The following is a 14,859-nucleotide window of genomic DNA, read 5'->3' on the forward strand; positions in this document are numbered from 1 at the left end:
ATTAATGTAATGAGCCTTTCCTAAATAGAGTTATGTATAGGCTATATATATGCCTCCTCTGTTGATCTAAAAAGTGGGGAAGAAACGAGAAAAAGAGAGGAAAAAAGGAGAGAGGGAGAGGAAACAAGTAAACAGAGAGAGAGAGAGAGAGAGAGAGAGAAAAGATGAGAAAGAAAAACGAGAGTGACAGAGGAGACTGAAACAGAGAGAGGAGAAAGAAAAAGAGAAAAGAGGGACGAGGGAGAGGAAACAGGTAAGCAGAGAAAGAAAAGGAAAAGACAGAAGGGAAAAAGGGGGAGAGAAAAAAAAAAGAGGGGGAGAGAGACCAAAAAACAAATGGAGGAGAAAGAAAAAAAACATAGGGAACAAGGAGAAGACCGAGAATAGGAAAGCAGAGAAAGCAAGGAGGAAGAGAGAGCTGATCACCTTCAGCCTATCTTACCTTGCCGGATAGGACATCACAAAACTCTGAAAGGGGTGGAAAGAGCTCCTAACAGCAAAAGGAGGAGGTCTTTCTTCGGTTACTAGAGGCAAAAAAAACAGAATTTTTCTTTTCATCAGTTTACACTTCACCTGTTACATTCAAAGCAAGAAATATCAGCAGGTAAGTCTCAGCTTTCTTTTTTTTTATTGTCATATATAAAATCGAGGTCTGATGTTTGTTCTTTCCAAAACCTGTTTCTGCTTCTATTTTAGACATTCGAGTTCTGTTTTGGCAACAAAGTTGCAAGGTTGCTATTGTTTCGTCCATGGCTGTGATTTCTAAATGGGTGTGTATGTTGGTGCCGCGGGGTTTTCTTTTTCCATTTTCGGGAGGAATCATGTGCTTTAAAGTTTCTCATTATCCCCCACTCGTCTGTTCGGTTTTTTTTTCTTCCCTTTTTTTGCATACAACGAGTGTGGTAGCTCCCAAGATTAGGAAAGCAGTAAAGAGGTGTAAGTCACGGTTCCTGTAATAATTTCCGTTTCAGAACTCTGTTTTTTTTTCGTGCATACATACTTGTGCCTTATTTTAGAGAAAGATGGGTCAGGCTTTAGGCTTTGAGTTTAAATCGGTGTCGAATCTTGTTTATTTAAGATGAACTGTTTTAGGTTTTTTTGTGAATTTTGGAATAGACAGGTATGTTTTGTTTTGCTAATTGTGATGTTTGTATTTAATTGTATTGTTTCTATTTTGATAAAAAAAAAAAGTAAAAATATTTTCTTATGTGTTGCATATGATCAATACCCTAAAAATATTTTAACCATTTCTTTTTTTTTAAAAGAAAATATTTAAGATTTCAAAAATGTGTTTTAGTATTGATTTCTTAAACACAGAAATTATTTCTTGGCATTTTGGATTTTACAACATGTTTGTAAATTCCACAGGGTATTAGCTAATATTTCAAAAAATACAAAAATCTTAATTTTAGGGAATTCATCTTTATTCACTATTAATATTTGGATAAAGAAATTCCAAAGAGGTTAATATCCAAAATATTATTGGAAAGAATTTGTTATTATTCACTGTTAATATATGGATAAAGAAACCCCAAGTGATCTGTTGTTACCCATTTTTGGGTTCACATAAAAATGAGAAAGTACAATATATATATATATATATATATATATATATATATATATATATATATATATCAAAAGAAATCCAAAAAATAATAGGAGCGAGAAAAGGATTGTTGGAATGCCGAAAAAATACCAAAATTGGTTGAGGAGATTCAAAAATGCAAAAGGTTGAAATTTGACAGTGAAAGCCCTGTTGATGAGGAAAATTCAATTTTGAGAAAGAAAAATCCAAAATCAGATGTTTATGGACTCAATTAAATTTTATCCAAGGTTTAATTGAATTTATAGAGGGTTTGATTGCAAGAAAATTGATTTTGTAAGTCAATTTAGGCTTTTATCGGAAGAAATTAAAGTTCTGGGGTCCAATTATAATTTTAAAGAGTTGATTTGGTCAAATCAGGGACTTAATTGTATAATTATTGAAGTTTAATAGCCAATTAAGGACTTAATAGAAAAGGCGCTAACATTAAGAGATCCAATTACAATTTTATGGGGGGGGGGTTTAATTATAAAACAGCGAAAACTTGAAGGGCCAAACTTGAAGGGCCGAATTAAACAGCTGTGAATCGGTGACGATAATGAAAGGAGACGTTAGTAGCGATTATGGAAAATATTCTCGATTCAATAGGGCGGGTATCACGGCTGACATCCCTCGTCACCGTGATGGGCACCAGCTTACCAAAATTGTTGGCGTCCTCTGGCTATAAAAGCCAGAGGAAGAGATGCACAAAAGGGGACAGAGAGAAATGGGAGAGAGAAGAGAGGCTACAGTGAAAAAAAAAAAAAGGGGAATGAAACAGCTTATGAGAACGTAAGAAAAGTGAGCAAGCATAAAAGAGAGAAAAGGAAGGAGAGAAAGAAGCAAACTGAATGGAAACAGAGGTTACGGTGAAGCACCGAACACAGCACCACCATCGTCTTCATCTTCTCAAAATTAGGTATGTTTGATGCTCTTCTCCGTTTCCCTGCAAAAATGAGATGATGCATGTTAGTATGAAAAATACAGAAAGAAAACATAAGGAAACCGACACCAGAAATCGCCAGTTTGCAATACTCTGTTTTGTTTTTTTTTTTTTTTTCTCGCACTGCAACAAAGATGATTAACAAAGCGAAGGTAATTTAATTACCTTCGCCCTGTTCATGAAAGTGTAAATATATTATGGTGCCTTTAGATAAAAATATGTCTTGTAGTCTAGATGGTCAGCTTATTTGGCTTTCATCCGAGAGACCCGATTTCAAGTCCCGGAATTCTTTTTGAGGGTGGTCAGTGGCATGGACCAGTGACCATGGTAGGCTGGCTAAATCCAGCCCAGCTATGCAGGTTGGCCGGGTCGGGCCCAGCCACATGGGTTGGGTTGGGCCCAGCAATAAAAAAAATTAAAAATTTTAAAAAATTCTTTAATAAAATATATGTGATTTCCAACAAATTTTTTACTGCATTTTAATCAATACAGGTTTGTATTTTTATACTGTAAAGATACAAATCTGGTATTAAAATACCCGGTTTTCGTCAAGATGTAAAAAAAATTTAAAAAGTAAAAAAAAAATATTTTGTTTTGATGCATACGGCCAAGTCACGACCAGTTTATTAAATTCATAGTGTATCTTCATAAAAAAAAAAAGTTTTAGCATGCATTTTGGCTTTAATAACCAGTTTATTAAAGTCACGAGAACTGACCCATATTTCAAAAATTCAAAAAAAATTATTTTGTTTTCTTTTAATATTTGGGGTTACGACCTTATACGTAAGACGTATTCTAGATATTAAATTATTTGTTGACGTTAAAACAGTTAGGTTTTATCCAATAAGATAAGGAATTCTTTATCGAAGAAAACTTTTCTTAAACTATAGATGGACCAACAACTAGAAAATACAACAAGACTTTAAATTTTATTAGACAATAAAACAATGCAGCTTACCTTATGCAGGGTGTATTTGGGGTGCTAATACCTTCTCTTTACGCAACCAGTCTCCGTACCCGATCTCTGAGACCAGTTAGGGTTCCTAGTGACCAAAACACTAGGTGGCGACTCCCATTCCATTTTTCCACTAATAAAAGACAAGAATTCCTTGTCTCCCCACATTTGCCACATTACTTTAGACATGAATTTGAGAGTGGATGTTTTCGCCAGCGACGCCGCACATGTGCGACAAAATGGCGACTCTACTGGGGACCTTGTGAACTAAGCTTTGTTTTTGTCTGATAATTGTGTTTTGTTTGGTTTGCGTGTTTTTTTTTGTTAATAAGCTTATTTTATTTATTTATTTATTACATGTTTGAATTTCTGTACACTTATGTTCATGTATTGTATAGAATTGTCTCATGCATCACATACTTTAATTTTTAGGAAGCACACACAATCTTATTAAGTTAGGAGGGGAATTAGCGATCTGCCCTATTACTATTGGTCGGGGTTCAGATGCGTGAAACACCCAACTCATATCTGAGTGCCTGCTTGGTAATGATGGGCATACGTGCCTTAATTGTTCCTTGCAACGCCCCCATACTGTCTTTACGAAGACCATCACTGGACAAATATGAGACCTTTTTTGAGACTTAGATAGTTAACCTACCCTTTTTGTTTCACGAGATATATACTTTCATTTGTATCAAATTAATCATGTTAAATTTATCACTCCAGGTTCTGAACTGAAATCATGACTAAGTACCTATCTTTCCAAGAGTTTGGGCAAGAATTTGAGTTGAACTAGATAGCTGAAGGAAAATGTCCAAGAATCGATGCTAATAGGTTGCCATGCATTAGCAAGATAAATCACATGGTAAATTACTTAGGGAAATTGTTGTCTATAATGGGATATGTGGACGAAACTCTCTTTGAACGGCGATATGGGAGAATAGCGCAACTAATAAGGCTACCCATACAAGCAACAGCAATCAAAGCCCTCCTGAACTTTTGGGATCCTAGCTATCGATGCTTTACTTTCAGGAACATTGATATGACACCTACCATGGAGGAATATGAAAGGGTCCTAGATTTTCCAAATAACGGCAGAAAAATCTACCTCAGATGAAAATTTGAAGACACAGATTCAGAGGTAGTCAATTTATTAGGCTTGGAAAAAATCAGTCAATGCAGGGTAGTTAATGGGGGTTTTAAATGGAAGGTCATTGAAGCCAGAATGAAGAAGAATGTCGAGGAAGGCAAGTTAGGGGATGAACGATACAGGTTAGTGGCCTTCACCATCTTTGGACTAGTATTATTTCCATCCGAAATTGGAGTCATCAGTTTAGAAGCTGCAAATGTCTTTGTAGAATATGAGTATGACCTAATTAATCCTTCTTTAGCAATTTTGGTTTAAACCATGTTGTCGCTTAACCATTGTAGAATGTATGGAAAAGGAGCCATGAGATGTTGCAGCCCTATGTTGTATTTATGGATTGTTAGTTATATTGAAACGCCAAGGGACATCTTCAATAACTTTTGGTGGTTTGACCTCCGACCATTAAAGGTTACCATAGAGGAAACTTGGAAGAATTGGGACGAGACGGTTTGGATAGACAAGTATGTTGCACTACCTCAAAGCAACTTCAAATGAAAAGCACTATAGATGAATGACCCTATTTGCACCATGAGTTGTGGAAGCAAGACATGGGTCCCCTTGATTGGTGTAATCGGATTCATCAGTTATGCACCTGCACTTGTAGCAAGACAATTGGGTGGAATGCAGTATGTACCAAGGACTCTGGGTTTAGCAGATTTCACAGGTTTGTTCAAGCATCAACCATTCCTTGAAGAGATAGAGCTTATCCAACAAGACTGGAAAAAGCCCATGTTAGTAAAAAAGGAAGAAGGAAGCAGATTTGAATTGTCATGCAGCCAGAGTTATACAAGTTGGAGAAATCAAGAGCTTTCTGAAATTGTAGCACCAAAATTAGCAACAGTACAACAAAAAAGGAAAAGGATTGATGATGAGGAAGAGTTAAGAGAGCAGCTAGAAAAATATATAGTTGATCTCAACAAAAGCAAAGGGAAACAACAACTCCTGGAAAAGCAATTGGATGAAGACAATACGATGAGAAATTACTTGAACCAACAGTTGGAAAACAAAGATAAGCAGTTGAAAGAATGGCAGAAAAGGGCCGAGGTAGCAGAGGAAATAACCAAAGGGGTCCAGGATGAGTTAAGGAGTCGAATAAATGAATGTAATGAGTTGGCTAACAAGAATGGGCTTATTGAAAAAGAATTATCCAAGATCAAGAGATCAACAAAAGGCAAAATGAATGCTGATAAAGAGACGACAGATTCCTTGAAGAAAGAAAGAAACGGTCTTACAAAGAAGTTAGAAGTTGAGAAGGAAAAGAATCGGCTAGCTGGAATCGATATAGAAGAAGAAAGAAGGATCAGGGCTACTATATAGTACAACTTGAGGAAGAAAAAAGTGCAAGGAAAGAATAGCTTTGCAATCCGAGTTTAAAATACAGGAAGAGGAGTTAAGGGAGTTGAGGAGCCGTTACTTTGAGATGGAAGAAGGTTTTAATGAGATTAAACAAAAACACAAGGAATGTCAGGATTATATTGACAGCTTTGCAGTTCAGATTAACTCCAAAATAGCCAAGCTAGATATCGAGAGAGAAGAGCTACAAAGGGCAACAGATAAGATGACACAGTTGGAGGCAATGGTCCGAGTATTGGAAAGAAGTAATGAAGCCTTAGGGAACAACAATGAAGTAATAATCGCTGATAACATCTTGTTCCATGATAAAATAAGATGTATGACAAAACAAGTCAAGCAAGTAACCCGCTATGCGGAAAGGCTACATCAACAAGCTATCCAAGTTGGAAATGATGTTACAAAGTATCGAGAGTACATGGGGGTTGTCATCTCTTTTATTGGGGACTTAGCTAATAGAGGGAATGCCTTTTAAGGTAGTGATGTATAAGGCCATTTTCTATTTTTACTTTGTATAAGCTACCCTTATTTATAAGAAAGGCCATGACTTTTTTTTCTTTCTAATGTATTTTGGTAACCAACCATGATAAAAACTTGGCAAACATTCTTTTACAGCAATCATTTCGACTCAGAAATCTTGCCTAAAGGATTACGAAGGTCATGAATCAGTTCTAACAAAAAAAAACATTAGAATCAGTTCTTAACAAAGGCCATCGCATATGCATTGCATTTTCATCACACATTTGTTTATAATTTATCATGTGCAAATCAAATCGTGAAACATAGGTTCCCCCTCCAAAGTCTATCACACCCGACTAAGATCAAGAATGGAGAACGAGGAAAGAGCTCACTTAAGGTCACATTATCAGAATGAGTTGGAATCTGTAAAGAATGAAGTTGCTCACATGACCAATCTGCTTGAGCAACTTCTAAAAGCCAAAAACGGGGAGGGAACGTCTACCCAACCAATTATGGGAGCACCAGCAGCTCATATCCAAGGGACCTCTCAAAACTTGGGGGTAGATTCAACGGCAGAACAACATTTTGTGCCTATCACCTCTATTCCGCCAAGTCAAGCTCCATTCACCGTGGACTTAACAACAGATGGACCTCCTGACAATAGGTCCACTGATAATGTGAACTACGACAAGTTGTCAGCTCTAGAAGAAAGATTAAGAGCAGTTGAGGGTAATGATTGGTTTGATCCTATATGAACAACAAAAGTGTGTTTGGTACCAAACATCATAGTACCAAAGAACTTTAGGATACCAGAGTTCGTCAAATACACTGGATTGGAATGTCCAAACACTCACCTCCGATCTTACTACAATAAAATGGCTGAGGTGATTTATGATGATAAGCTGTTAATCTATTTTTTCCAAGATAGTCTGGCGGGATCTGCCCTAAGCTGGTACATGAGGCTGGACAATGTTAAAATTAAGAAATGGAAAGATTTGGTGGAGGCCTTTCTTAAGCAATACAAGTTCAATTTGGAAATTGCTCCGGATAGAACAAGCCTTATGTCAATGGAAAAGAGGAGCCAGAAGTTAGTAAGGGCTTACGCGCAAAGATAGAGAGATGAGGCAACACATGTCCAACCCCCTTTGATAGAGACAGAAATGGTCACTTTATTCACCAATACCTTCAAGGCACCTTACTATGAGCATCTAGTGGGCAGCTCATCTCAACATTTCTATGATGTTGTATGTGTGGCAGAAAGGATATAGCAAGGGATTAAAGCAGGGCGTATAGCGGAACCGTTAGAGAAGAAAGGTTTTATAGGAAGGAAAAGAGAAGGTGATATTAACAATTTGAAAGGTGAGTACAAAGGCAATAATGTAAATTACCAGAACCCACAGATGCACACCCCTCATTCCACCAACATAAGCTTTGCTAAACCTTTTCAAACCAATCGAACAAATTACCAACCAAACAACTACCAAAGGCCAAATACAAAGTATCCTTCGGAACAGTTGCCACCCTTACCCATGCCCTTAAAAGACTTGTATGCTAAATTGTTGAGCATAGGACAAATAGCTCCAATTCTTTTACCACCAATTGAACCACCCTTTCCCATATGGTATAAACCAGAATTAACTTGCGAGTATCATGCTGGTAACCCGGGGCACGGAATTGAAACTTGTTACGCTTTCAAAAGAAGGTTGCTAGAACTCATCAAGATGGGGTGGGTGTCTTTTGAAGATATGCCCAATGTTAATTCCAATCCTTTGCCTAAACATGCTGCAAGTGGAGTAAGCATGGTAGAAGTTGGGAATCGAAGTAAAGGGTTCAAAATATCCATGAAGAAGTTGCATGGTATGTTGGTACAGTCAGGGTTTCTAAAGATGAATAATAAACATAATCTAAAAGGGAGTGATTATTATGAGTTCCATGAAAAGAAGGGACATCATATCAATGATTGCATGGAGTTTCGCAAAAAAATTGAGAAAATGATGATTATGGGAGAACCGAGGATTGAAGCCATGGAGAACGGTGATGAAATAAGAATGATCGAGGGCCAAGACAAGTTGTCAGAAGTATGTAGAGTCCAACCAACAGCTTATGGGCCGCCAAAGTTAATCCTGGTTAAACCTTCCTATACAAAGAGAAATCACAATGCAATGCCCTATAATTACGGCTATGCCTCCAATGTTGGAACCCCTCTTCCTTTGTTCCAAACTGAGGTTAGCGGGTTGACTAGGAGTGGCCGGTGCTTCACACTTGAGGAGTTAAGGAAAGAAAAGGGTAAGGAGGTGGTAGACCTGGGCAAAGAACTGGAAGTTAATAAACCAGTAACTGAAGAAGAGTCAAATGAATTTCTGAAGTTGATAAAGCATAGTGAATATTGCATAGTAGATCAATTAAAGAAAACTCCAGCTAGAATCTCCCTTATGTCTTTGATACTTAGCTCTGAACCGCATCGAAACGCCTTGCAAAAGGTATTGAATGAGGCATATGTACCCCAAGATATTGAACAGAAAACCATGGAACATTTGGTGGGGAGGATCTATACGACTAATTATCGGTACTTTACAACTGATGAGTTAGATGCTAAAGGAACTGGACACAACAAACCCTTGTACATCACCACTAGGTGCAAGGATTGCCTCATAGGAAAGGTGCTCGTCGATAATGGTTTGACTCTTAATGTGTTGCCAAAACACATGCTAAAAGAAATGTCGGTTGATGAATCTCATATGAAGCCTAGTACCATGATGGCAAGAGCATATGATGGCTCACCAAGACAGATAATTGGGACTTTAGAAGTGGAGTTATATATGGGACCATAATTGTTCCTGGTGACATTTCAGGTTATGGATATCCACCCTTCCTATAGTATGTTGTTGGGAAGACCTTGGATTCATGCAGCTGGGGCAGTAACTTCTTCGTTACACCAATGTTTGAAGTACATCATGAACGGGATGCTGGTAATTGTCAAGGCTGAGGAGACCGTATCCATGATAAAGAATGTGGTTATACCTTTCATCGAGGCGGAGGATTGCAATGATGAATATAGCCATGCTTTTGAGATTGTGAACATTGATTGGGTGCCATAAAATACAGTGATAAGAATGCCAAGGATCTCAAAAGCAGCGAGGAGGGCCCTCAATGTTTTTTGGAGTGTAAAATTCCATTTCAGCATAACTCTATCACCAAAAATCCAGAAAGGGTTAATTTAATAATGATGAAATGTGCTAATCAAAGATTTGGGCTGGGGTATGAGCCTAAAAAGGAGGATCATCGATGGGCTGCTGGTAGAACAAGGGAAAGAAGAATGGTTAGGATTCAAGGAAGAGAGCCTGAAGAAGAAGAGTTGGAAATCCCTCCCCTAAGGGTATCATTCCCAAAGGCCGCAAATGTAATGCAACCTGATAAAGATTCAGAAAGCCTTGGTCAAAAACTATCAACTATGGACATAAACACCTTGGAGAAGGATAAAGAGGAAGGAAGTGGCATGAATATGGTATCGGGAGTGAAAGATGAATCACTGCCACAGCTGACTGTCCATACTCTAGAAGAAGTCTCCACCACGACCTTTGTGCGAAAGCTGGCCATGGGCGAGAAGTTTCAGAACTGGGTGACCCAAGAAGCTCCTGTAGTGTTTAAAATGTAAACCAACTTTGTCTGCATTTACATGTTTCTGTCATTGCTTTTATTTGCTTTTATTTCCTTTGGTTGATAATCAAGGCTCATGAGGTCAGCCAGATTCTATCCTTGTCATCGAGCCCACCCTTTGCTTTAATGAGATCATGCATTTTTCAAATGTTGTCTATTTATATGCATATTTACACTAGACACCTTCCGCTTTCAAGAATCCCTGAAAGTGGATCTTCCACGACATCACATACACTTAACATTAAGAATGAATGGCCAAACTTTAACGAACATGTGATTGCGGTGGAAGAAGAAGAATGGGATGAAAGCAATATCAGAGAACTCGCAAAACTGGTAGAACAACATGAACAGATTTGGAAGCCCGCTATAGAAGAACTTGAAACCATAAATGTGGGTAGTGATCAGTCTAAGAAAGAGTTGAAAATAGGAACCTTAATTACTCTTGAGCAAAGAACAATGATGATCGCCTTACTACAAGAATATGCAGATGTTTTTTCTTGGTCTTACGAGGATATGCCTGGTTTTAAATGCAAATATCGTAGTACACAAGATCCCACTGGAGGAAGGTTGTAAACCAGTCAAGCAGAAATTGAGGAGAGCCCACCCAGATGTCTGGATCAAAGTCAAAGCAAAACTCGAGAAACAGTGGAATGCAGGCTTTCTAGAAGTAGTTAAATATCCACAATGGGTATCCAATATTGTTGTTGTGCCAAAGAAGGAGGGAAAGATTAGAGTTTGCGTGGATTTCCGGAACTTGAACAAAGCTAGCCCCAAAGATGATTTTTCACTACCACACATAGATGTTTTGGTTGACAATGCTGCACGTAGTTCCACATACTCCTTTATAGATGGTTTCTCAGGATACAACCAGATAAAAATGGCTCTGGAAGATAAGGCGAAGACAACTTTTGTTACACCTTGGGGAACATATTGTTACAAAGTTATGCCATTCGGTCTAAAGAACGCAGGGGCAACCTACCAGAGAGCTATGGTGACTTTGTTTCATGACATGATGCATAAAGAAATTGAGGTGTATGTAGATGATATGATCGCAAAGTCAAAGAAGGGAGAAGATCATATAAAGGTTTTGAGAAAACTATCTGAGAGGTTGGGGAAATATGAACTAAAGTTCAACCCTGCAAAATGTTCATTTGGGGTTAAGTCTGGAAAGCTGCTAGGATTTATGGTAAGCGACAGAGGTATAGAGGTAGATCCTGATAAAGTAAGGGCTATCCGACCTATGCCGTCCCCAAAAACTGAGAAGGAGGTAAGAGGATTCTTAGGAAGATTGAACTACATCGCCCGATTTATAGCTCAGTTGACCACAACATATGAACCTATTTTCCGGCTTTTAAGAAAAAAGAATCCTGGGACTTGGAATGAGAAGTGTGAGGTGGCATTCAATAAAATCAGCATTATTTACAAAATCCACCTTTGTTTGTTCCTCCTATATCAAGAAGGCCTTTAATATTGTATCTAACAGTGACTGAGGCAGCTATGGGATGTGTATTAGGTCAACATGACGAAACCAGGAGAAAAGAAAGGGCCATTTATTACTTAAGCAAGAAGTTCACTGAATGCGAGTCTAGATACATGGTGATAGAGAAGCTTTGTTGTGCATTGGTATGGGCGACAAAAAGATTACGACATTATATGTTGTATCACACCACTTGGTTGATTTCAAAAGTGGATCCATTGAGGTATATTTGTAACAAACCCTATCTCTCGAGTCAAATTGCAAGGTGACAAGTTTTGTTGGCAGAATATGATATAGTGTATATGACAAGGAAAGCCGTGAAGGGAAATCCAATTGCTGATCACCTAGCTGATAACACTGTGGAAGATTATGAGCCATTAGATTTTGATTTCCCAGATGAAAATGTATTATCAATCGAAGAGGAAGAAGGGAAGACAAATTGGTGGACCATGTTTTTTGATGGGGCAGTAAATGTATATGGTAATGGGGCCGGTGCAGTAATAATCTCTCCCGATAAGAAGCAGTATCCGGTAGCAGTTAAATTACATTTTGAATGCAGCAATAATACAGCTGAGTACGAGGCTTGTATCCTGGGTTTGGAGGCCACATTAGAACTAAAGATTGAAAAAATAGATGTGTATGGTGACTCAATGTTGATTATCTGTCAAGTGAAAAGAGAATGGCAAACCAAAGAAGAAAAACTAAGGCCATACCAGGAATACTTATCCACGCTAGCAGAAGAGTTTAAAGAGATAAGGTTCACCCATCTAGGGAGAGAAGGAAACCATTTTGCGAACGCTTTGGCTACATTAGCTGCTATGGCTACGATTGATCTTGGGCGAAAAGTGCAGCCTATACACATTAACATTAGAAATAAACCAGCTCATTATTGCTCGATTGAATGAGAGATAGATAGAAAGCCTTGGTATTATGATATCAAGAATTTTGTGAAAAATCAGGAATATCCAGCAGGAGCATCAGAGATGGATAAGAAAACCCTAAGAAGATTGGCTAGGGATTTCTATTTAGATGGAGAGATTTTGTATAAAAGATCATTTGATGGAACCTTGCTAAGGTGTCTGAATGAGACAGATGCTAGAAGTGCGTTATAAGAGGTGCATAAGGGGATTTACTCAACTCATGCTAGCGGCCATATGGTAGCAACGAAAATACAAAGGGTCGGTTATTTATGGATGACGTTAGAGAAAGACTGCATCGACTATGTTAGGAAATGTCACAAGTGTCAAGTGCATAGTGATAAGGTCAATGCACCTCCAACTCCGTTGTTTAATCTAGCATCTCCATGGTCATTTGCAATGTGGGGGAATCGATGTGATTGGGCCTGTTAACCTAAAGGCCAGCAATGGGCATAGATTCATTCTCGTAGCAATTGACTATTTCACAAAATGGGTAGAAGCCAGTTCATACGCCCATGTGACACAAAAGGTGGTGAAAAAGTTCATTGAAAAAAACTTGATTTGTCGGTATCGTCCGCCTGAAAAAATAGTGATTGATAATGCACAGAATTTCAATGGCAAAGCAATTGTGGAGCTCTGTACAAAATGGAAAATCAAGCATTCAAATTCCTCCCCATACGGGTCGAAGATGAATGGTGCTGTGGAAGCTGCCAATAAAAACATCAAGAAAATTATTCAGAAAATGGCAGTCACTTACAAAGACTAGCATGAGATGTTACCATTTGCTCTCTATGCATATCGCACTGTAGTGAGAACCTTGACAAGAGCCACTCCGTATTCTTTAGTATATAGGATGGAGGCGGTGATGCCTTTGGAAGTAGAAATTCCCTCGTTAAGGGTGTTGATAGATTCAGAACTAGAAGAGGCTGAGTGGGCCAAAGTGAGATATGAACAGCTAAATATGATCAGTGAAAAGAGGGTAACTGCAATATGTCATCATCAGCTTTACCAGAAAAGGATGGCCAAAGCATATGATAAGAAGGTTAGACCTCGTATGTTCCAAGAAGGAGATTTGGTACTAAAGAAGCTCTTAGCTCTACCAGGGGAAAATCTTAGCAAATGGGCTCCAAATTATGAAGGTCCTTATGTAGTGAAGAAGGCTTTCTCGGGAGGAGCTCTACAGTTGTCCAGAATGGATGGAGAAGATCCAGCCAGACCTGTGAATTCTGATTCTATAAAGAGATATTATGTTTAACTTTCTCCCAAAATCAATAAAGTGAAGTTCGACCATGATTTCTTGGTGTAAAGAATCTTTTCTCCCATTGCATTGATCTCACAACACTTAATCTTCTAAACAAAAAATCTAGAAAGATCTGGCTTTGTGCATGATTACAAGGAATGTATCATAGGACGATCAAAGGTGAATTTTAAGCATTTCCCGGTAAAGAGGGAACCAAGTCAAACAAACCAAAGATAAAAGACAAAACTAGGTCTTTAAAAGCATTTGGAATCGCATAGATAAAATGTATGGGTAATCACTCTATAATCATGTGTAATTGTCAGTCAGGATGAGAACAAAATTTTATCAATCTTAGTAAATATGCGTTTGAAATAAAAAAAAAAAGCCATCTTTGTTAAACTGTCACTTTCTAAAGATTATATCCTTTGTGACCCCTATTTGAGCTAAAAAAAAAAACCAAACTAGGACCACACCCCATACTAGGGGGCAATGAGAGATCCTATGTTAGAAAAGATGAAGACAATGGTAGAATCAAGGGTGAAAGGAGGGCTAAAAATGAAAGCCTCATGATTGATAAAAGGCTAAAAAGGAAAATAGTTTGAGTAAATTGCCAAAAAGAACACAAGGATCTTGACAAGTCAAAACCCAACACTTGGGGGCAAAAAAAAATCCTTAAGGCAAGTTTCTCCAAACACAACCTACGAGACAGCTTCACAAGAACAGGAGATAGAAGAAGAGTGGTCCTAAGTCTTTAAACCCTTAAACACTTTTTGAGCCTTAAAGCATCCTTTTTCTTTTTTCATAACCCACAACTATAATCAACATTACAAGCCCTTTAAAAGTCCTTTCTAATCAAGCGCATATAACCTGGGTTGATAGACATTGGTCTTACGATTCATTTGACATGATAAATGAGTGATAATCTGTTTTTTCTATCCATGCAAGAAAAATGCTAATATGAGACGATTTTTGAAACCTATCGAAAAGATCAAACAAAAGATTACCTTGGAGAAAGTCTGATCTAAAGTCAAAACCACATTTTGGAAACCGATAAAACTTTTTCCGGGGATTGCTTAAAATAACTCTTGATGCATATGTAGAAAGTTTCAGTTGTCATGAACAAAAGCCAAGA

General features: G+C 38.0%; 1 protein-coding gene and 1 long non-coding RNA gene across 2 annotated transcripts; both read left to right on the forward strand.

The window, feature by feature from the left end:
- LOC133698427 (uncharacterized) lies at nt 1–1,207 on the forward strand. Its single transcript, XR_009843133.1, has 2 exons — nt 1–604; nt 697–1,207. It is a non-coding gene; the product is annotated as an uncharacterized LOC133698427 (long non-coding RNA).
- Nucleotides 1,208–6,804: 5,597 nt separating this feature from the next.
- LOC133700079 (uncharacterized) lies at nt 6,805–13,742 on the forward strand. The gene is made up of 12 exons (XM_062123641.1): nt 6,805–7,165; nt 7,361–7,527; nt 7,705–8,916; nt 9,022–9,243; nt 9,385–9,525; nt 9,618–10,055; nt 10,166–10,483; nt 10,581–11,481; nt 11,577–11,793; nt 11,881–12,415; nt 12,530–12,671; nt 13,297–13,742. The coding sequence occupies exons 1-12, from the start codon at nt 6,805–6,807 to the stop codon at nt 13,740–13,742; spliced, it is 5,100 nt and encodes a 1,699-aa protein (XP_061979625.1).
- The last annotated feature ends 1,117 nt before the right edge of the window (nt 13,743–14,859 follow it).

This window comes from Populus nigra, chromosome 7, assembly GCF_951802175.1.
Source record: "Populus nigra chromosome 7, ddPopNigr1.1, whole genome shotgun sequence".
Classification (NCBI taxonomy): domain Eukaryota; kingdom Viridiplantae; phylum Streptophyta; class Magnoliopsida; order Malpighiales; family Salicaceae; genus Populus; species Populus nigra.